The sequence below is a fragment of the Nicotiana tabacum genome, chromosome 12 (assembly GCF_000715075.1).
Source record: "Nicotiana tabacum cultivar K326 chromosome 12, ASM71507v2, whole genome shotgun sequence".
Classification (NCBI taxonomy): domain Eukaryota; kingdom Viridiplantae; phylum Streptophyta; class Magnoliopsida; order Solanales; family Solanaceae; genus Nicotiana; species Nicotiana tabacum.
The window spans coordinates 114,211,970-114,235,913 of NC_134091.1; the positions used below are offsets into that span (position 1 = coordinate 114,211,970).

At 34.7% G+C, this 23,944-nt stretch overlaps 3 protein-coding genes across 4 annotated transcripts; 2 read left to right on the plus strand and 1 right to left on the minus strand.

Annotated features, from left to right (window-relative positions):
- Window positions 1-1,904: 1,904 nt before the first annotated feature.
- LOC107784341 (protein BCCIP homolog) lies at window positions 1,905-11,155 on the minus strand. Of its 2 annotated transcripts, XM_016605468.2 has the most exons (10): window positions 10,666-11,075; window positions 7,193-7,345; window positions 5,515-5,692; window positions 5,301-5,374; window positions 4,990-5,214; window positions 4,556-4,765; window positions 4,358-4,423; window positions 4,185-4,268; window positions 4,045-4,101; window positions 1,905-2,348 (listed from the first exon to the last, which is right to left on the minus strand). In XM_016605468.2, exons 3-10 carry the CDS (start codon window positions 5,672-5,674, stop codon window positions 2,250-2,252), a joined length of 975 nt encoding a protein of 324 aa, XP_016460954.2. In that variant the 5' UTR covers window positions 5,675-5,692; window positions 7,193-7,345; window positions 10,666-11,075; the 3' UTR covers window positions 1,905-2,249. The 2 variants fall into 2 exon arrangements, with proteins under 2 accessions (XP_016460954.2, XP_016460955.2); XM_016605469.2 differs by lacking the exon at window positions 7,193-7,345 and having other exon boundaries at window positions 10,666-11,155.
- On the plus strand, window positions 8,354-10,013 carry LOC107784343 (protein BCCIP homolog). The gene is made up of 4 exons (XM_016605470.2): window positions 8,354-8,438; window positions 8,579-8,652; window positions 8,739-8,963; window positions 9,954-10,013. Exons 1-4 carry the CDS (start codon window positions 8,354-8,356, stop codon window positions 10,011-10,013), a joined length of 444 nt encoding a protein of 147 aa, XP_016460956.2.
- Window positions 11,156-13,315: 2,160 nt separating the features above from the next.
- On the plus strand, window positions 13,316-22,538 carry LOC107784340 (putative clathrin assembly protein At2g01600). Its single transcript, XM_016605467.2, has 15 exons — window positions 13,316-13,539; window positions 13,722-13,791; window positions 14,523-14,620; window positions 16,300-16,438; window positions 16,537-16,664; window positions 18,757-18,849; window positions 18,988-19,038; window positions 19,927-19,992; window positions 20,102-20,167; window positions 20,329-20,409; window positions 20,494-20,574; window positions 20,740-20,925; window positions 21,036-21,111; window positions 21,222-21,340; window positions 21,913-22,538. The coding sequence occupies exons 1-15, from the start codon at window positions 13,450-13,452 to the stop codon at window positions 22,255-22,257; spliced, it is 1,689 nt and encodes a 562-aa protein (XP_016460953.1). The 5' UTR covers window positions 13,316-13,449; the 3' UTR covers window positions 22,258-22,538.
- The last annotated feature ends 1,406 nt before the right edge of the window (window positions 22,539-23,944 follow it).

Consider the following 23,944-nt stretch of genomic DNA (forward strand, 5'->3'; position numbering starts at 1 on the left):
GCAAAAATGGACAAAACCCAGCACTAAATTTCAATTATTGGCAGAAAAATAAATAACTTTAACCATAAAGTTCCCTTCATAATAATTTTCAGTAGAAGAGAATCATACCCCAAAAAGAGAGTTAAGTACTGAGAGAAGGGTGGCAAGCGGCTTCCGCCGGAAGACAACTCCGACAACTAAGGGACGCCGGAGGGGAAGGGGGGTTGTTGAGAGGTTACGTATTGAATAGTTTAACATTACTCCTTTTAAACTCTTCCATAGTGATATAATATCTTTACAAAGAAATAATGCAAGAATCTGCTGTCAAAAAGCACATTTCTTTTATTATATCCAAATCTCAATTGAAAACATAATAGAAAAATTCCTGAACCGCATGTGGAGAAAAATCTAAACATAATAGTTTCGCGCGCCTACTCAACTAAGTAGGCGTTTGGACATAAGAATTGTGACATTCTAAAAAAAGTGAAACTTTTTTCAAGTTGAAAATAATATTTGAAAATTAGTTGTGTTTGGACATGAATACAACTTTAAGCTGTTTTTGTATTATTGTGAGTGTTTTGAAGTGAAAATTTTGAAAAATAGCTATTTGAAATTTTTTTCGAATTCAACTTCAAGTAAATTAAAATTTCCGTGGCCAAACGCTTATTCCGAAAAAAGTATATAAAAACAAAATTCAAAAAAAAGGAATCTTTTTTTTGGCCAAACTGACCCTAAAACTAATTAGGAGCCCGATTGGATTAGCTGATTTGAAGTAGCTGATAAGCATTAGGTGATAAAAAGCACTTTTAAGTGCTGAAATTGATTTAATAAATAAGCATTTATGTGTTTGGATACAAATGCTGAAATTAATAATAAGTTGCTGCAGTATTTGATAAAAAAGTGTTGATAAGTTCGTTTTCTGTTAAAATGACTTAAATAACCTTATAATTGTTTACATTTATAAGGGAATAATTTTTTCAAAATTTTAGATTCTAGATCGATTCAAATACAAAATATTCTATTTGTTATTTTATTTTAAATACAAATGTGTTTAGATAAGATAATTTTTATGATAAATATAATTTATTTTATGATAAGCATATAATACTAAGTTATAATAATTAATAAATAGACAAAAAAATTTCAGTAAAAAATAAACCTAAATAGGACAAAATATTTGAAAAGAAACAAACACTGTCTTCATCACCACAACACTTAGAAAGCAATAACCTAAAAATTGATATGTCCTCATTTATTACATACGATTCAAAGATTAATACACAATTACATTGATACAAATATGCAAAGGAATAGAGGATTCACTTATCTTAAATAGTCAATGAGAATTGTAGACTTGAAAAGGCCGGAAAGGGGGGGTTAGGTTGAAAAAATACTTGAGGTAATGATTATCGATGTAGGAGTTTTGTTCTAAAAAAGAATATTTTAAGGATAAAATAGTAAAAATCTTAATCAAACTTAAAGTACTTATAAGCTAAAAATTCATAAGTTGTGGATGACCAACTTATGGCTTTTGACTTATTTTTTACTTACAAGCACTTGACTTATAAACACTTTTAAGTTTACCAAATACATAGATAAGCCGAAAAATACTTATAAACTAGTTTGACCAGCTTATAAGCTTAGCCAAACATCCTCTGGATCAGTTTGTTCCATGATGACTTTATTCTTATTTATGTTTCCTTTGTAACATAAGTACCAAATTAATTTCAGTTTGTTAAAGTTAAATAGGAATTTTTCATAACACAATAATCTTTCTTCCATATATGCTTTCAACATTAACTAAATTTCAATAATTAAACACAAAAATCATTATGAAACCTAAATAATGATATGCTATGTTTAAATTTTAAAAAATTACCAATCAAACACTATTTCAAAATATAGAAAGATATAACGCTACTCGATTTTCTTGATTCACTGATCCAATAAAATCTAATTTAAAAAGTTCATCAAATACTACACAGCATCTTCGTCTTCTCGTTTCAGATATTTCGAAAAGATTAAAAACAAGCAGAAGATCGAAATTACAACTCCGCTGCTTCAATCTCAAGCAGTTGAGATCAAGTATATAACTTCTCACCGTCTAAGTTGCTTCATTTAAACTCGTCAATTAATCTCAACGCCAGATACTTTCTCTAGCTGCCAAAAACAGATTACTGCTTCATGTCCAGCCAGGGGTATGGAGTAGTAACCTATACAACTTCCAAGATCTGTCTAATTGAACTGATTAGGACTAATGTCTCATCAAATCATGCCTCCTCTATTAAAGAGTGCAATTTTTGGCGAAAGGTAGGGATTTTGCTCGCATCTATTGCCATTACCAAGCCAGTTAGCCGATAATCTTTTAGCTGCAATGTCAGGAGAGGAATAAGTGTTTCATTCACGCAATGTTATCTGATAGGAAGTAACAATAGGAACATAATCACAAGAACAATAATACAGTCAAATCTCTCTATAACAGCCTCATTTGTTCCGTATTTTTTGGGTTGTTATAATAAAATGTTGTTATAGAAAACATATATTATAACATAGTATAAAAATTGATTCAATAAAAAATTTAACTTTTATAGTAAATGACTATTATATAGCGAAGTTACATAGAAGAGGTCTGAAATGAATGTCCACATTTCCTTTCTAGTCCATAACAATTCTGTACCGTTTCATAAAAGGTTAGCTTTCTAAATACATGATACTCCACAAAAGCTTATTTTAATGAAAAAAGCCAAGCACGGCTCGCATGGGTTTTCAATAAATAGTTAACAATTAAATTTTGACAGTTCTAGGCAATGGTGTTTGAGTACTGAAAAGAATTATTACTACAAAGTGCAAACTATCATTCTTAGCTATCTTATTCGGACTCTTCAAAAATGTTGTTGGGTGCGTGTCGGATCCTCCAAATTTAGTGCATTTTTGGAGGATCCGACACAGGTGCGGCAACACTTTTGGAGAGTTCGACCAACATATTTCTCAGAAAGAAAATATAATATAGAGATGCAGTAGAACCTTCAATTTATCTAGCCTCTATCCCAATTGAATGATACTAGAATATATATATATATATATATATATATATATATATATATATATATATATATATATATATATATGTAGGGTTGTAGTAGGTTAGCAGTGTACGCACATTTGATTCTCTTAAATGCCTTTACTATTTACTGCCATCTAATTAAATATGAGGACCTTTTTTTGTCTTTCTACCAAAAGTTCTTCCAATTCCCTCTTCTTCTCTACTATTCTCCTTCGATACAAACTCTTCAGGTCCCCTGCAGCTTCCATCGTCGACGCCGAACAACAAAGATTAGGACTCTACTTTGAAATTTGCAAAACATAAATTTTAAATCCATATATTAATTATTATATTTAAGTGCACATTCTTTCGGTTATTTTCTTACAGTTACTGATAATTTGGATTCAAGATTTTTGAGATTTAAATTTGGATCTATAGAACTTTGGGTATTCAAGAAGAAGATCAACTTTCTTTATAAAAATATCTAAGATAGTGTTTAGATTAGTTTATTTCCATTTCAAGTCTATTTTTTCTTTCTTGGTTTACCTCGTAATTTAAGTGAAAGTTGCAATCCTTAGCGTTTGGGTATTTGTTATTATTTGTTAGAAATGAAAATAGAGATGGGTTTGGGAAATATGTAGTAGAATGATGAGGATAAACAAAGCTTTAGATTGCTTAATGTCCATTTCTGTTTCATACAATGTTCTTTAATGGCAATGGAATGAGAATCTGCAGATTGAGAGGGACTTTGACTTTTGGAACAGTCATGTATCGAGTGAGAGTTTTAGAATTTTTTTGGTGAAAAGACAAAAAAGTCCTTACATTCAATGAGATGATAGAAAATAGTAAGGGTAATTTAGAGAATCAAAAGATGCCTAACCTACTACAACCATGTATATACTTTTGTATTTTCTCCACTAGAGAATTTACGGAGTTGCAGGATATCAACACATATAGACTATAAATATAAACCGCCATTATAAAATACATAAAAGCTTTGATATTATGAGAAAAACACTTGCCTCGTCAGTCCTAACCAGCTGTGTATGCAAAGGAAAACTGAAGGACCAAGAGCTTAACTGATGAAGCATTTAAAGGAAGAGTTAGAGATGTTGCAGCAAAAAGGCAAAAAGAAAATATATTTAAAAGAAAAAGCTGGTACCTCGAGAAAGATTTCGTCTTCTGCCTTAATGTATACAACAGTTTGATCGCCACTTGGCCCATTTTGCTCGACCGCATTCTTATGCTATAAGAAAATCCATAAAGCAGCGGACAGTTCAAAGTCTACTAGACTTTAATAAAACTATACGCAAATACCAAAAAGGTGATCAATACCTTGTAGATTTTACTGATTACCAGGTAAAACTTGAAGCAGAAAGAATTCCGGAGCTCCTCTGTAGGCTTAAAAAGACATAAGAATGACAAAGTTTCACTACAACAAGGTAAAGCTACATTCGCGAGAGGAGAAACGATAGACGCAAGAGTCAAAACATTATGAGCATGTGAAATTAATTCAAGCTCATCTCATCTAACCTCATCTTCTATAGCCCAAGAGACTTCATCAAAAAGTGCATCATAAAGGGGTGGCAAAAGCTGGGGAGGAAGATTCACAACACGCTGAGAGACCAAGAGACCAACAGCTTTCGCTTGATCTCCGAGAAATAACCTCAATTTAGTGTAAACATCCTTCTGGTGGCATGCTTTAAGCAGGAACTCTTTAGCGTCCGCCATGCACTCTAAATCCTATTTTCCACAAACATCGCCAGACAAACAGTAAATACGCATTAAGAACTCTCGTATTAACCTATGAGCATTTAGCACATTTAGCACTGGAAAACAAAATGGGAACTTGGAAGCGCCTCAAAATTTAGATGCCAAATTTGACGTCACAGGCCGGTTGACCGACCGTGGTGACAAAATTTATGGTGTTGCATGGATGTAGCACATTTAAAGTATTAGTTTCTTACCTTATATCTCCCCAAGTTAAGAGCCGTGACAATGGAGTAAATACCATCATCTTCATCATTCTCTATTTTAACAACAGTCCCCACTGTGGGTTGACCGAGTATTACATCCACAAAACCACTCAAATCCCATTGCTTATTATCAAGGTAGGTCTGCAGCAGGATTTTCACTCCATGGAAATCAGTCGGTTTAGGATCAAAGAACTCAAAATCTGCTTGAACAGTGCCCTATCAAAATCGAACGAGAAGCTGTTAATGTACTAACATCACATACTAATAATCACTTAGCATCAATGAGTAATGGGATGTCTTACATCAGACTCGTCATCATCCGAAGAACCAGAATCTTCGCTCTTGTCTACAAGTCTGTGATTTACCATCCTTTTACCTAGAAGGAAACATTCAGGTTCAGAACAAGCAAGAAATATAACCATCAAACTAGAAAATGAAATGGACCACTGCTCATAAAATTTTTCATGAGATAGAAACTACATAATATATACAATAATTTAATTAAATACACTTCACCTGAAGAGCTAGGTAGATTATTTTCTGGAAGTCTGGAGTTGGGAACCTTGTGTGTAACCTTGTTATTTGATGCAATCCGCGCCATTGAACGAGCAAATGGGGAGAAACTGAGAGGTAGACATCGTGCTGATCTGCAATGTCTTGCTGGCTTCCGGGGCATTATACCAATGATGCAAACCTGAATACATAAGTTAGTTTCTTTTTACTGGTCTATAAAATATCGTTGATAAGCAACCTCGAAAAATTGAGCATATTATGCAGCGCTTAAAATATTCATTCGAAAATGCAGATGACTCCTTTAAGTTTCAAAGATTTTAATAGATGGCACAGTAAATGGACATTATAATCAACCTTACAACTAGTTGTGGTAATGTCTTTCTCATACTATTCGATGATATCATTTCAAAAAGACTTAACTAATTGTCAGGAAAAAAAAGTATTATCTTGAGGTTCACTCCCCTCTCTTTTTCTATGGTATCTTCGTTAAAAAAATTCTATTAGCAATACTTGCAAGACTGTTTCTTCTTACTTTTGAATGTGATATCCAAACAGGTTCCAAACTAATCACATCAGTTTTATATTTACTTCTCTCTCTCTCTCTCTCTCTCTCTCTCTCTCTCTCTCTCTCTCTCTCTCTCTCTCTCTCTCTCTCCATGTGTACTAGATATAGATTAATAAAAACTTAATTTCACTTTATTTTTTAACAAAAACGCTCCAAAATTCTATACACTGCTATTCCTGTTCCAGGGTATATTCTTGGCAAGAATAGCTAAACATACTAAAATCTTCAAATGCCAATACCTACGAATCTCTAAAAGCTCTATGGCTACAGGACTCTGCGGAAAAAGTAAGAAAACAACAAGAAGAGAAGCAAAAGAAGATCTTGCTTAACCACCAATTCTCTAACTCTTTCCTGGCATCAACCATTATCCCCAAATGGTTACTCCCAACCAAATAAGTTAACTATTATGTGCAGGGTATATGCCCTATTTCTATTTGTCTCTTTTCTCTCCCATCCTACATCATCTCCATCACATTAACTGCATTGTCACTCGCAAATATGCGATAAGAGTTTATTTTTCAGCAGGGTTACTGCGCCCCAAGACACAAGAATGGCATAAAAAAAGCATCCAAATATGAGACCTAGTGGTCAATAAAGTGTAAAGGAGAACAATGAAGTCTCTGGTTCAAACCCCAACGAAGGAAAAAATGCTAGGTGATTTTTTCCCATATGCCTAAGCCTCGGTGGGCAGAGTTACCCAGTACTTGTGCTGCTCGGAGGTAGAAAGTATCCGGTGGAATAGTACGAGGCGCACGCAAGTAGGCTCGAACATCCCAAAAAAAAAAAAAAAATTGCACAAGAAAATACTTAGAGCTTCAAAAGTGAGGCGTATAAGTTAAAGTTGCAAGCTTTTACATGTCATTCATAAATTTAGCACTTTATAATGATGAATCCCCTTGTTATAAGTAAAGCAACATTATTTACCATAACAAGAAAGAGGTTATAAGACCAATAAATATTAACAATCACCAAATGCAATAATACCCAGCACCGAAGAATCCAATCTCAGCAAAAAGGGACAAAACCCAGCACTAAATTTCAATTATTGGCAGAAAAATAAATAACTTTAAGCATAAAGTTCCCTTCATAATAATTTTCAGCAGAAGAGAATCATACCCCCAAAAGAGAGTTGAGTAATGAGAGAAGGGTGGCAAGCGGCTTCCGGCGGAAGACAGCTCCGGCAACTAAGGGACGCCGGAAGGGAAGGGCGGCGAGGTTTTTGTTTTGCTGATTGATGAGGTAGCGAGGGGGCCGGGGATTTTAAGAGTCCTGAAGTTTTCAAACAAAACAAAATTAGTCCCTTGATTTTGACTTCAGTGTCCAAAGTATAGTCCTTAAGACTGTAAAAAATGACTGATTAGTGTTTCTTATCTTTGGTCATTTTAAGACGTTAAATTGTGGTACGATTGATGTTATTTATATTCAGATCTTTCTATATAGTTTTCTAAACTTCATTTTGTCGCATAAAAATAATAATACACCAATTCATTTAAAAGTTACTGATACTCTCACCAAAAAATAATATGTATTCCGTTAAAGAATTTGCACATTGCTTAAGTGGCGTGCTACATTAATTTTATGGGTCCGCTTTCACACCCAAAAAATTTGAGACATTTAATTCATAAATTGATCTTCATAGTTTAAAAAAATGTTAAAATCAGAAACCCAAATTTAAACGTTCAAATTTGAATACTACCGAATTTTAACCCTAACAACATTAAGGGGTCATTTGGTTGGGAGTATAAGAATAATACTGAATATAATATATTAGTAATGCGGAGATTAGTAATGCAAGGATTTGTTATGCTAATATTAGTTATACTGAGATAATTTCTTATGACTGGTTGGTGTAGTGTATTAAAAATAACATGCATTGTATAGTTTCTAAAATACCCTCCTTATCTGTCTAAGGATAATTGTATAGTTGTAAGGTTGATTATAATGTCCATTTATAATAACATGCATTGTATAATAACATGCATTATAATAACATGCATTGTATAGTTGTAAGGTTGATTATAATGTCCATTTACTGTGCCATCTATTAAAATCTTTGAAACTTAAAGGAGTCATCTGCATTTTCGGATGAATATTTTAAGCGCTGCATAATATGCTCAACTTTTCGAGGTTGCTTATCAACGATATTTTATAGACCAGTAAAAAGAAACTAACTTATGTATTCAGGTTTACATCATTGGTATAATTCCCCGGAAGCCAGCAAGACATTGCAGATCAGCACGATGTCTACCTCTTAGTTTCTCCCCATTTGCTCGTTCAATGGCGCGGATTGCATCAAATAACAAGGTTACACACAAGGTTCCCAACTTCAGACTTCCAGAAAGTAATCTACTTAGCTCTTCAGGTGAAGTGTATTTAATTAAATTATTGTATATATTATGTAGTTTCTATCTCATGAAAAATTTTACGAGTAGTGGTCCATTTCATTTTCTAGTTTGATGGTTATATTTCTTGCTTGTTCTGAACCTGAATGTTTCCTTCTAGGTAAAAGGATGGTAAATCACAGACTTGTAGACAAGAGCGAAGATTCTGGTTCTTCGGATGATGAAGAGTCTGATGTAAGACATCCCATTACTCATTGATGCTAAGTGATTATTAGTATGTGATGTTAGTACATTAACAGCTTCTCGTTCGATTTTGATAGGGCACTGTTCAAGCAGATTTTGAGTTCTTTGATCCTAAACCGACTGATTTCCATGGAGTGAAAATCCTGCTGCAGACCTACATTGATAATAAGCAATGGGATTTGAGTGGTTTTGTGGATGTAATACTCGGTCAACCCACAGTGGGGACTGCGGTTAAAATAGAGAAGGATGAAGATGATGGTATTTACTCCATTGTCACGGCTCTTAACTTGGGGAGATATAAGGTAAGAAACTAATACTTTAAATGTCCTACATCCATGCTACACATAGCTGTCACACCTTCTTTTTTCCGAGAGGATAGTGGAATTTTTCCAATTAAAGTGACATTATTCGAAATGAGATTATTTAATTAATCAGAGTCGCCACTTGGGATAACTACTATGGTGTCCCAAGTCACCGGTTTATTTTAAATCCCAAACCGAGGAAATTTGACTCTGTTTAGAGTCTGCGAAAACCAAAAGACCGGGTAAGGAATTCTGTTAACCCGTGAGAAGGTGTGAGGCACTCCCGAATTCCGTGATTTTAGCACGGTCGCTCAACAATTAATACTTGGCTTAAATATCTGAATTACACGTTTTAGAACCTTTTGTGTGTTACCGCTTTTAATTATTTTAAACAATTATGGAGTTTATTTAAACAAGTCGAGGTGTCGCGCACTCGTTATTTTTGTACATATTGTGAATCATGTCACATGAAACGCACCCGTGATTTACAACATGTTTATTATTATTAATATTCGAAGTTGTGGTCGAGTCGCGTACTCGAATTGGGGTTTATGTATCATGACTATGCCACGGGAACCGTACCCATAGTCACGATAATTTATTTAATTAACGCGCCTAAAGCATGCTACGATGTTCAAGAATTATTTTTCTAAAGCTAATTTGAGATCATTATGAAGGCCTTGCATTATGGAATTATTTGTGGGGAAGATGTAGGATATTTGGTCTAAGCACATATTAGTGTGTAATGATTGCTTAAAGAATGGTTGATTGTCAAGCCCACTGCACGTGGAAAAAAATGAATTCAGAATTCATTCTGACTAACTTACAAAATTAAATATTTAACCAACTCTACTTTTATGCATGTATCTTGTTTCAACGATAGCTATATATGAACAATAGAGTGATTATCATTTTCAGTAGCAAACAATTCTGAGTCATAAACATCAATTCCGCTTTTGCTACTTTCTATGGATGCCCACTCTGTAACAGGAATTCTTCCAGACACCAACACATGAGTACTACACTAATCAACAACTATTGAGTCACTGACTTTTTAAACTAGCAGATTATACAAGTTCCATTTCAGCATGTGACATTACTCAAAATAGGATTCAAGCCAATACAATAAAGTTGCTCACATTTCGAGCAGCTCGGATTTAACCAACAATCAAATTCTAATTCAAATTTAACTGAATTCTATTCATTGTCTGAAATTAGATATACACAAACAAATGCAAGCAGTAGCAGTAGATGAACTAAACAACAAGCAATTTCATAATCACTGTTCGGAATCAGATCTAAACAAATAAAGATTAGTGCCTTAGCTTCTTCTTTTCTAAAGTGACAAAATCTGGACCAATTCTTTTGGTTTAGGTGACTTAATTAAAACGACTGGAGGGAGTTCTAAATTGTACTAGTGTTTTTTTTAAAAGACAATAGTGATTCTAAATTCAACAGCAACCTTTTAGATTTATATTCATATGGCAAAAATAACTTTAGTGCAATATTTGTTAAACGTGGTCTTATCCTTTTTGTTTTCTTTTACAAACAAAGACACACCGATTAAAAAAAATTCTCCATGAAAGACACACCGATTGTAATAGAATAATATTTAAAGTCGGCAGTAGCAATACACGAATCAAACAACATCACGCTTTACTAATGAAAACAGATCTTTAGAATAGTTTTGTGAAAAACATACCTATCTGCTCAAGGACTAAATTTAGAAGCAAAGGAGGCCAAATACATGTCGGAAATCAGTAAATTGGAACTCAGCTTCAACGGTATTGAGACAGAAATCAGTAATTCGAACTCAACAGCATCTATAGGAACTTAGGAGGAGTATTTGAGCTTCAAAATTTTAGTGACTCAGTGGACTTCAAAACATTCATCTTCCCTTTTTAGAGCCTTTGTTTTCAGATTCGAATTTTGAAATTTGAAGAATCTCTCTTCTCTTTTAGATCTGTGTATGAGCGATATCAGAGAAAGAGTGATCGTTTTGGGGGGAGAAAATGCATGTATTAGATGTTGATGAGAGAGTGAAGAAGGAAAGGGGAAAGCTGCTGACTAGGGTTTTTCTTTAAGGGGAGGGGGTTCTGTTCTGTTCTATCTTCTAGGATTTTGGTAAAATGGGTGTTTAAAGAACAACAAAGGGTCAAATATAACCGCCCATCCACTTTGGAAAATGCTCTAAACATATCCCTGTTTATACCCTCTTTATACTATTTACTTATACTTACCCTAAAGTCATATTTTGAGTTTAAATATACCCTCATTATTTTCCAAAAGAAAAAATAATGACTGTCTTAAGGACTATAGCAAATTTAGTTCCTTGATTTTGACTTCACTGTCCAAAGTATAGTCCTTAAGACTGTAAAAAATGACTGATTAGCGTTTCTTATCTTTGGTCATCTTAATACGTTAAATTGTGGTACGATTGATGTTATTTATATTTAGATCTTTCTATATAGTTTTCTAAACTTTATTTTGTCGCATAAAAATATTAATACACTAACTCATTTAAAAGTTACTGATACTCTCACAAAAAAAAAATATGTATTCCGTTAAAGAATTTGCACATTGCTTAAGTGGCTTGCCACATTAATTTTATGGGTCCGCTTTCACACGACATATTTAATCCATAAATTGATCTTCATAGTTTAAAAAAAATGTTAAAATCAAAAACCCAAATTTAAACGTTCAAATTTGAATACTACCGAATTTTAACCCTAACAATATTAAGGGGTCATTTGGTTGGGTGTATAAGAATAATATTGAATATAATATATTTATAATGCCGAGATTAGTAATGCAATGATTTGTTATGCCAATATTAGTTATATTGAGATAATATTTTATGACTGTTTGATGTGGTGTATTAAAAATAACATGCATTGTATAGTTTTTAAAATACCTCCCTTATTCTTTAGCTTTGAGGGACTTTAAGGGCAATTTTATGTTTAACCATGCTTATGCATGTACTAATAATTTTGGTATTGACAATACCATGATCTGATATATATTAGTTATACATATGATAATACCAAATAAGATGTATAACTAATACTTGTATGAGTTATACATAGGTTGAGAAAGTATATGAAATAAAAAATTAATAAGAACAAAGCTAATACATGCATTATTTTCTCTAATAGATTCTACCAAACGCCCCTAACACTAAAGCGTCTTAACATGTGCCGAAATTTTATTTTTTTTTCCTTTTGGTAATCAAATCAAAGAAATCTAAATGTATAAATAGTTTAAGCGTTTACCAAAACAAAGAAAATTAAGCAAGGTCATTAAATTAAAGACTCCAACATAACTTATTTGATTTTTTCCAAACTTTTAAATAGTAGGTGGGCAAAGAAAATAGGATAAGGTAGATAGATATATGAATAGACCTTATGCAAAGAAAGAAAAGAGATCTTACTAAAATAAAGTAATTATGCAGGGAAGTAGCCTACCCTGCCTCGAAACTCAATTGCTCATATTGCTAAAAGAATGGTTGGCATTGAATAATGTACGTATTAATTATTTGGTTTCTAATACAGCCTAAAAACTAGGTGATCTGTCTAAAGATCGTCTAGAATCTCATTACGTTTGCCCCTTCCTTTCCAGCAATAAAAAACAATTAATTAATGCTATATAATATGCTAATCTCCAACATGTCTTTATTTATCAATAAAACATTTAAAGTAAATTAAAACCTTTTATTGGTCTTATACCCACAAAAATTACTATGTATGCACACAAGAAAGAGGGTAATATATCTTATCGATTCTTGTTAATATGATATATAGGCTCTCTTGTTTAAAGCCTTCAGGTATTTTTTTTCGCAAGCATCCTTTTTATCTCAACTTGACCCTCCTTTTTATCAGTTGAAAATTTAAATTATAGTGAGGAATAATTTATGACTAAAAATAGATATCAAGATATTCAAATTAGATAAATTTCAAAATAATATTTAACAATTACGGAGTCTTTTATTTCATGATTTAGACGAAACTTATAAAAAAAAATTAGTTAAACGCTGATATTTTGTAAAAAATATCAATCTTGTACCACTAAAGGAGTGTTGTATTTTAACTATAATAAATTGTTATGAATACTGAAATGGGTCTAAATAGCATAACTAACCTCAATAAGTATTGGTCGATTGATTTATTCAAACATTTGTATACTTGATTCTTGTGAAACAAAAATTAAACAATTGTTTGAAGGTTGACAATACACAAAATTTATTTACATAAAAAATGAAGGAAAAGAAAATCAATACATAAATTAAACAAAAATAAAAGTGGGGTCCATTAGACAAAAAAGTAAAAAAAGGAAATGATTCACAAGGCCAAGGCCAAATTGGAAAGAGGCCCTTTCACAAGGCTAAAGTGGCAACCGAAACAGACAGAAGCAAAGAATAGTAACCTCCCATTTTCCCTTTGCCCTCTGAAGAAATCACCGATTCTCAAGCGAAATTGTAGAGAGAGAAATGGGTACGCTTCAAAGTTGGAGGAAAGCGTATGGAGCTCTCAAAGACCACACAAAAGTTGGCCTTGCCCATGTTAATAGCGATTTCAAGGTCCTAAATTTTCTCTCTATCATTTTATTTTGTGTATACATATCAATTTTTGTGGGTTAATTATAATTATAAAGGCTGAATCTTGGATCGTAGCAGCAAAGCCATTCTATGCCACTTTGCACTTTACTAGAAAATTAATTACACGCAATATTTTTTGTGTTTGATTTTTTGGGTGATTATAGGATGTGGATGTGGCGATCGTTAAGGCTACGAATCATGTTGAGTGCCCACCAAAAGACAGACATCTTAGAAGTGAGTCTTCTTTTACTTACTCTTTATTAACAGATCCAGTACCAAAATATGAGAATTTTTTTTGATGGGTCTAAAATTTGAGAAATTTGATTTTTGGGGTTTTCATATTTCTGAGTAATATTGTGTTTTTGGATACTTGGGTTTAACCTTTCGATCTATACATTTGGAAAATATATAGAACTTCTAATACTTCTTATTTGTATACGTATACATTGATTTAACTGGAGTAACGTGGTCAACGAGGATTCATACAGCCGACCCCAACTTGTTTTGGACTGATTTGTAGTTGTAGTTCTAGTTAAAGTAGTAGTTGTTGTTTGGGTACTTGAATTTCTTGCTTTTACGGAGATCATTGTTCGCCTGACATGGGTTTCTTTGTTTTTGGTCTGAAGATGGTGTTTTTGAACTTGGATATCAGTTTTTGGTGTAATTATGTGAACCATAGGCGGATCCAGGATCTGACTTTATGGGTTTGGGATTCTGGGCGTAAGTCTCAAGTGCTAGTAACGGGGTTCTAAATTCAATTTTCATATGTATTTAGTAGATTCCTTAACACGTATACATGGTTTAGTCCAAAGTTACTATTACACTCTATATCCGCCCCTGTTAATGTCAAATCCGAATTAGTTGAGAGGGATTTTTACTTGTAAATATTTGTTTGGATTTGGATTATTACTGTAAGAATGTGTAGAGACGTTGGGGATAACAATGTGCTTTTTTGGTTATGGCAGAGATTTTGGTTTATACATCAGCGATGCGGCCTCGTGCTGATGTTGCTTACTGCATACATGCACTTGCGAGGCGATTGGCAAAGACACATAATTGGACGGTATGGAGTTTGACACAGTTAGTTTAATTGACAAAATCATGTACTTGAGTGTCTTCTCGTGGATTTGATTTCTCTATGGAGGGCACTTTTATTGATGCTTTGATCTGAATGATTATATTTTATAAGTGTGGCTCTGATTATTGGGATTTTAGTGTAACATGGAGTTCCCAAGACTTAGCTTTGCTTTTGAGAATGTGTATTGCAACTCTATTAGCCTTTAAGTTTATGTTGTTTTTAGTACCATGGCAATATATGTCCCCCCTCCCCTTTTGCACCTATGGCTGTATAACTTGCTAGCTATAGGGAAAAGTACACCGGTCAATGTGTTTCGCCAGGCATTTGAGTGAATTAAAGTAGCCAAGAATAGATCTTCACTTTCTATCAAGGCTCTAGTTTTAGGTGGTGTCTTGGAAATTGTCAGCATTGGTCAGAACATGCTTCTATGAGGATCCTGCTGAAGGCTGCTCAGGTGGTTATTTAATTGTCTGAGGTATAAGTTCTAGAAAAACAAAGAAACCTGTTTTTTGTCATGAAAATCATTTGAAGGAAGCTGAGGGTGATATTGGTATATTAGTTCTTTTATTGTATCTGAAGACATGAAATGTAGCTGCAGCCGATGGAACTGGACTTGAAAGTATGGCTGCAATAATTGTGTAAAAATTATTAGGCTGAATACATACGGGTATGCCTAAAGTTGCCACGATTTTTCATTTCGACACCTTAACTATGCCTTGCTCCAATTGAACACTTGTAGTAGGCCCAAAGTGTATCAATTGGACACATTTGCATTGGCTTGGAAATACCTCAAGCTCATGTTTGCAAGCACTCCTTGCATGTTTTTTTTTTAAAGCACTTCAGTGTGAAAGATGAACCTAGAAGAAGTATGAAAAGTTGTATCCAAGGGTGTGGCCTAGTGGATTGAGAACCTGAGGTCTCAGGTTCAATCCCAACGGAGACAAAAAAAACTAGGTGATTTCTTCCCATATGTCCAAGCATTGTGGGATAGAGTTGCCTGGTACCTGTTGCTGGTGGGAGGTAGCATGTATCCTGTGGAATTAGTCGAGATGCGTGAAAGCTGGCCCGGACACTACTCTTATAAAAGAAAAGAAGTATAGAAAGCTGTCCAAAAGAGGTGTGGAAATGACCTGTTCCAAGTGTAATCAATGATTTGATTGGCTAATTATTCCACGTGAGGAGGAAGTGGTAAAAAATGCACCTTAATATTTGGTTGTTCTTATGAGAGAGATCCTATCAGTATGTATATGTTATTCCTTTTTAATTAGAAATGTTATGCTCCAGAGTCCAGACTGCTGCAGATAACATGAGCTTCATATGTCAAAATTCTTTTTGAGGACTTTTGACATATATGTACTTTAGTTTTTAGTAGTTATAAGATCTGGTTTTTCTGCAAGCAGCCAAACATATTGTGGACAGTGATCTCAATTTCCTTTAGAGTAGCGATGAGGTAGGGTAATTAAGTGGGACAGATATCAAAATAGAAGAGGTGGAAAAGGGGGCACATTGTACAAATTTCTTTATAATTAGGCAACAAAGGCTTTTATTGTTTATGATGACCTCTCTTTTATGGTTTTACTGTTTTCTGATATAGTTTACACTTAAATTGCTTAACCAATCCTTTGCCTTGACATGTAATGTTTGCAACTTATTCTGAAATATAGGTAGCACTGAAGACATTGATAGTAATCCACAGAACATTGAGGGAAGGTGATCCAACATTTAGAGAGGAACTACTGAATTTCCATCAGAGAGGACGCATTCTCCAAATGTCCAATTTCAAGGATGATTCAAGCCCAATTGGTTGGTAAAATTACCGTAGTTGTTCTTCTGAGCTTACTGTTTACCTTTAGATTCCGTCAAGTTCAACCAGAATTATTCTTTCTTTTCCGTCCCTCCAGCTTGGGACTGCTCAGCGTGGGTACGAACATATGCACTCTTTCTGGAAGAACGGCTTGAATGCTTTAGGGTTATGAAGTATGATATTGAAGGGGAGCGCCTTCCTAAACCTGCCCAAGGGCAAGAAAAGGTTAGCATAATACTGTTAAAATGTCTGCTTACGGTTCTGCATACTTCAAAAAGTAGTCTTCTTCTTTTGTGAAGAAAATCGAATGATTTTAGCCTACTAGAACCAAAGTCATTTTTCATTTTATGTTTCTTTCCATGAATAAGTCATGTGGTCCACACCATTGGGCACTTCAGTGTCTGAAACAGTGTGGAGAAGGTGCTTTCTCTGTCCATTTGGCTATTTTCTTTCCCTTCTTTCTTGCACTAAATTGAGGTTCTGTGAACATGCCCCAGTACTCTATATGATGTTCGACCTCGGGTGCAGGTACTCGATATGGGTGCGGTTCTAGAGACCCGATTCTTCATCACATAAATTTTAGGATTCGGGGGTATGAATCCAAGTGTGGATACGGGTGCTGGGATACGGCCAGTAAATATATTACTACATCTATAAGTATACATTTCGATTAATTTAGAGTTATATGACATAAAACCAAAAATTAAACCAAATATCTAAATCAGTCTACACCAAAACCAAAAATGAAACCAAATATCCAATCAATCTACACTTTTTGGTCATAGAAGCAGATTGCAGTTGTTAAAGATAAATGCATAGACAATTTAATCTAATTGTGTAAGGGAAGCGCAGTAGGGAAACTATCAGTTGTGTTAGATTTCATAGACTTTTTGCGATGATTGTATGAGATGTCCCCAAGAAACTTCTGTCGCTCTGTAATTTTCTTTTTTTTTGCAGTACCTCCGTGGTACTTCAATAAAATTTACTTACTTTTTCCACACGAAAAAAGGATGTAGTCGAAGCAGCCAAGGTAAGTTGACCAATCCAACGTGGATCCCACACCCATACCCAAATCGTGTTGAACCGTGTGGCAGGGATTTTGAAGGGTCCGAGCAACATACCAATACCAGATCCACATTTTCTTTCAGATAGCTTGCATTACTATGTAAAGTTGATTAACAATAGAGTGGAACCTCCTTAATTTTTCTTACTTTTTCTGTACACGTATGATTCTTGTGAAAATATTAACTAGAAAAAGGTTTACAAGGCGTTGGAAAAGCTGGTAGCTTTTGTTCCTGAGTTACTGCTTCTCTATGTTGTCTTGACATGACATAAGGCAAATGAAGGACAAGGGACTTGACATTCACCCAACAAATTGAAGAGTGAAAAAAAGGAAGAAGAAAGAAGAGTATCATGGTAGTCCAGACACAAAAATTTATGTGTGGGCATTTAGTAGATTAAGCACATATTTTTCTGGTAAGTAGATTAAGCATATAAAATACAACAAAGTTTGTATTTGAAGCAAATTTGCTCTGGTGAAATCAAAGTGAAAGCAGACTTAGAGTAACTTGTAAATATAAACCTATCAAAAAAAAAGTAACTTGTTAGCTATAATATAGAAGTACAATAACCGATATTGAAGTTCCTTAATGTGCAATGCAAAAAGAAAACAATAATGTGTCAATTTTTTTCTGGACTAATATAATCAGTGTGATAATTGAGGCTTTTTACAGGCGCCTTATGGTGAATTTGATACAATATTATGATATTCAGAATTGGAAAAGAAGATTGTTCTACAGTTCTATGGATGATTTACAACTTATTAGTGCGTTCATAAAAATTCCCTTCCGTGCTAATAGAAAAGAAAGCTTCTCGTACTTGCAAGAAAATCCGGCAGAAATTGGTTTATTTGGTACAACACTTAAAAGAGGACGTTTGAAGAGCCAGACTTAAATTTATTTTCCCACACATTAGGAGAAATAGATTAGGGCTTTGGTCTTTGTATACATTTAAAATATCTTCTATATCAGTATTGGACTATCATGTGTATTGCAAATTTCTCCGTTCTAGTTATATTTAGGAAGTATAACTCAATGAGTGATTAACATTTGGCAGGCTAGCAGCACGCCGTAGTGTCATTTTCAATTTCTGTCACAAGCATGCTAACTAACCAAAATAAACTGTTCTACTGGAACACGGATACCGCTCTTCTACTGGCTGCTTAGACACTTTCTTTAAGTTTGGCGGATTGAATGAGCTTTTGTTGCTTCTTTAGTCAGTATAATGTAATTTTCAATTTCATTTACTTTTTGAGCAGGGATACAGCAAAACAAGGGAGTTGCCCAGTGAGGAACTTTTGGAGCAGTTGCCTGCTTTGCAGCAGTTGTTGTATCGTCTTATTGGATGTCGGGTATATTTTGAAGCTTGATAAATTCTGTTTTTTGTTGCAATCCATTTGTCTTTTGGACGATATTCCTAGTCGGAATTCTGAGAGTTCTGTATTTTATCTATTTGGGGCATAAATTTAAAAATCTTACTGACATTACAGCCTGAGGGAGCAGCAGTTGGAAATTATGTGATACAATACGCCCTTGCCCTGGTATGCTTATTTATTTTGGCTGCCTGTCGTAAGTTGATTGATATTTATGCTTGTCAAAGTTGATTGATATATATTAATTAAACACCAAAAGTGTGGTCTAGCGGTCAATGAAGTCGGTGAAAACTGTGGGAGACCAGGATTCAAATTCCAGCAGAGATTAAAAAAACACCAAGTGATTTCTTCTCATCTGCCTAAGCCTTGGGGCATCATACTCGGTAACTATGCTTGTCGGAGGCAGAAGATACCCTGTGGGATAGTCGAGGCACACCCAAGCTGACCATACCCCACTGTTGTAAAAAGGTTATAAATTAACTTATGTCACATGGATTCTAGCCCATGTCTTTCCAGAAAATAAGGGGGATGCATAGGAAAATGCTTGTTCTTAACAAAAAATTGCTTGTTCTTATGCACGCAAGGAATGTTAAACCTTCCTAATTCTGGTTCTGGTGAGGGAAGTTCTAGATAGGGGGAAATATTGTAGGAAAACTTGATGTACTTGGACCATTTGTGAGGATGCGGTGTAATGTGAAAGCTTGACTTGCCTGAGACTGCAAAGAATCCTCTGTTGCAAATTAATGTTCATCATTATTTCCCAATTAAGTAGAGGTGCCTTCACGGGTAAAACTGTATTTCAGTTTGTCTTGAGTCCATTCAGGAAAGGTGGAAACTTCTGGCCATTGATATAGTTAGTCATATGTGTTTAGCCGCAAGAGTACATGTTGGTTGTCCAACCTTTTCCAGTGCTTTATTATTTTATTGAAATGGTGGAAGTATAAATGTATTGCTTCTGCTTACTACGCCTTTGTGCAGCTGAAAGGCTCATATCAATTTATAGACTTCACAATTGAATGAATGGTGGTGTAAAGATTTACTCATTTTCCATTCCAGGTCCTCAAGGAGAGCTTCAAAATCTATTGTGCTATAAATGATGGAATAATTAATCTTATTGACAAGGTGCATTTGACGTTAGCTTTTTCTGCAATATGACCTTATCAAAATATTGCTCGTTACTGTCATATCTGTTTCATCTTGTGACATTATTTTTCTGCTGATTTTAATTCAGTTTTTTGACATGCCAAGACATGAAGCTATTAAGGCCCTTGATATCTACAAAAGAGCTGGCCAGCAGGTGAACACACTGACGAACTTGATATAATTTTTGTACTCTACATTTTTGTTTCTTACTACTTGTCTGTCACTATGCGGACGTCTCCCTGGGTTTATGGTACTATCTGTAAGTTTATTATCTTGTTTTAGGCCAAGATCTGTAAGTTTATTATCTTGTTTTAGGCCATGAGCCTCTCCGACTTTTACGAGGTTTGCAAAGGATTGGAACTTGCCAGGAACTTCCAGTTTCCTGTGTTGAGAGAGGTAATCATAACACTTAGCTTATGTATTGATTCATTTGTCTTCAAATTTTGTGGGCCATCACTTGACACACTAATCTATTTTCAGCCCCCTCAGTCCTTCCTTGTGACCATGGAAGAGTATATAAAAGAAGCACCCCGCATAGTCTCTGTCCCAATAGAAACTCTGGTAATACGTTTATCTTATACACATTTACGCCAAACAAATTATATGCCAGCTTATGTTGTTCCTCTCTGTAGTGCCGATCTATATTTTCCTTTACATATCTGTATAAGGTAGCAATACACAGGTCCGATATCATGATAGAATACTAACATAATTAACGATTATTAGGAATTTCCTGAGAGGCTTATGCTGACCTATAAACAAGAGGATGAACCTTCAGCTTCTGAAGATGCTGAAGAATCAGCTAATGAAACCAAACCTCCGCCTTCAGATGATACTGTTGTTTCAACCACTGAGGCTCCTGCCCCGCCAGTGCAGCCGCCTCCAAGCATATTGGAAACTGATGATTTACTGGTACAGTCAGCTAATCTTATTAAATTTGTTGTTTATCTGGAACTTGAGGGATACTCTCTTTGGATGTCTTTTTTCAGCCTTTCTTTTACTAGTATTTTCGGTTGTTTCAGGGACTAAATACACCAACTGGTTATGCATCAGCAATTGAGGAAAGCAATGCTTTGGCTTTAGCAATAGTACCATCTGGTAATTATTTTATTTCACCACTAATATGTAGTACTCTTCTCTTCGTAAGTAATGGTGCTTTGGGCAAATCGGGGTGTTGGTTTATTTGAATGAACTATTAATACTTGCAGGGACAACACCGTTTGACTCAAACCCTGCTCAGCCAAAAGATTTTGATCCTACTGGATGGGAACTTGCCCTGGTCACTACTCCTAGCAGCGACTTATCTGCAGCTCAGGAGAGACAATTGGTAAGCCCTCTGAATCCATTTTTAAAAGATATAGTTTTTAAGTGGCTTCTCTTTGCATGTGCTTTTGCAAATGCATCTGAGGACAAACATGTAAAAACATTGATGGTTGTAAAGCTTGCAGTGCACGGAGTCTTGGAGTTGACACTCAAATCTATATTAATAATATGTTGTCCATAAGTGACGCTCGCATGCTTATAGCTTGTTTGGCCAAGCTTCTAAAATCTGCATATTTTGAGAACTGCTTTTTCCAAAAGTGCTTTTCAAAGTACTTTTGGTGAAAATTAGTTTGTGTTTGGCTAATCAATTTGAAATGCACTTTAGTGTTTGGCCAAGCTTTTAAAAAGTGCTTCTCGGGAGAAGCTACTTTTTTCTGCTTCCTCTCAAAAGCACTTTTTCTCCTTAAAAAAAAAACTTGGCCAAACACCTTTAACTTTGAAAAAAAAACACTTTTGGCCAAGAAAAAAGCTTGGCCAAACAGGCTATTAATACTAATATCATCTCCTTATCTTATATCTACTTTGTGAAATCAAGTACCTTCCCTAACATTTGTTTTTTCTAAAACGTTCTAACAGGCTGGTGGATTGGACTCCCTCACGCTCAATAGTTTGTATGATGTAGGAGCATATAGAGCATCTCAACAACCAGTATATGGACAACCAGCCCCTAATCCATTCGAAGTTGCTGATCCATTTGCCATGTCTAGTACCATGCCTCCCCTTCCATCCGTGCAAATGGCTATGGTGCCTCAGCATCAAATGAATCCTTTTGGACCATTCCAACCTCCCTATCCACAGCCCCAAAATCCAATGATGAATCCACACAATCCTTTTGGCGATGCAGGGTTCAGTGCATTTCCTGCCAATAATGTTGCTCATCCACAAACAACCAATCCTTTCGGGAGCACTGGCCTGATATAGCAGACTTGAAGTTGACAGTTCGGTGCATTGCCTGTCAATCCTTTTGAGACCACTGGCCTGCTGTATTAAAAGTTGCACATACACGGGATGTAGCAGAATTGGCATAGTTGATTTTTGTAGTGAATCTGCGGTTGTGTAAATTGTTCACGTGAAATATAGTTTTTCAGCTTGACCTATATGTTTGCTTTAAGATGTAAAGATGGTTATAAATGGAGATTCAACTTTCTTGATCAGTCGATTGAAACCATTCGTGCAATGTTATGGACTTATAGATGATAATATCTCTCAGCTTTGTGCATTCTATCATAAGTACTCTTACTGATTGTTGATGGAAAGATAGTACCAATAGACAAATGTTAAACTGTTCATTCAGTGTGGGAATCATAAGAAATTGTTAGAAAGTTTCGCTGTAATTTCCTATTTAAATAGAGTAATTGCATCTCTGTTGGTTAAACCTTTGTGGGAACATTTCTGGAGAACGTAAAGAGAAGTTTGTATTCACCATGTCTGTATGTAATTTTCACCCCTGTAGTATTTTGTGTTTTTTTAAACTCATCTCACACGTTTGTTGGAAAATAAAATTTATGAAAAACTCGCCATAATAGTAGAGATGATATCAATTTGAGCAAACTAAGATACTGGGTATTTCGTACCGTTGTTTTTAGGGTTGGTCTGGTAGTTTTTCTTGTGTTAGATTGATAGTAGTTCATGCTGTTTTCCTATTAACTTTTCAAAGCTGTTACAGTTTGTTACTACTGTTTCCTTCTGTTGTTATTATCTTTCTGGCCCTCTTTGATATTGCTTGTTTCTACTGTTTCGTTTCATTTTTCTTGAGCGAGACTCTATTGGAAACAACATCTCTACCTTCCCAGATCCTGTATACAGACTGCCCTCTCCGGATCCCACTTGTGGGATGTGTCGTTATTATTAAGATACTGGATAGATTTTCAAGAGTTCGCCTAATAAGAAACATAAAAATAAAAAGATGCATGTATGTAGAAGAAAAGCAAAAGAGTTATAGATAATTTTTCACAAAAACTACTACTACTACTACTAAATACTAATAGTATCAAAAAGCTTAAGAATAGGCAAAAGTATGTACGGTACATAATTTGGCATCAACAAAAGGCTAATACATAATAGGATTAAAAAGCCTTGGCCTAAAATAAAAATCTGTGAAGATAACTATGGTTCTTACTCCTCTTGTTCATTTTCATTTCTCTACGATTTGCTGATAAATAAATAAAAAGGAAAGAAAAAAATCTGCTAGCCAAGTCTTGACTTGTTGATTTGAAGATGTCCACCATTCCATGTATAATACTTTTATCCAATCGAGTCCGAACAACTCGAAAAACAAAAGGACCAACTCGCTTGACTTCAAACTTAACACAAGACTATCATATGACAACAAAAGAAAAGTGCTAAATTGGATAGGTGAATCATCATTCTTACTTATCCTTCTTTGAGCTATTATAACATTTCAAGAATGTTGAGCCCTCCACCTTCCTTGAAAAAGAAATTATACTAAACTTAGGTCCCTTGACAACGAGGGTTGTGTTGGTATGTTAAATACTTCTTCATCCTTAATTGGAGATCCCGGGTTAGAGCTTTAGATATGAAGTCGCTTTTGTTAGGGAGTGTTTTACCCCCTCAATGTGGTACTTTCCGACGCGAATCCGAATTTAAT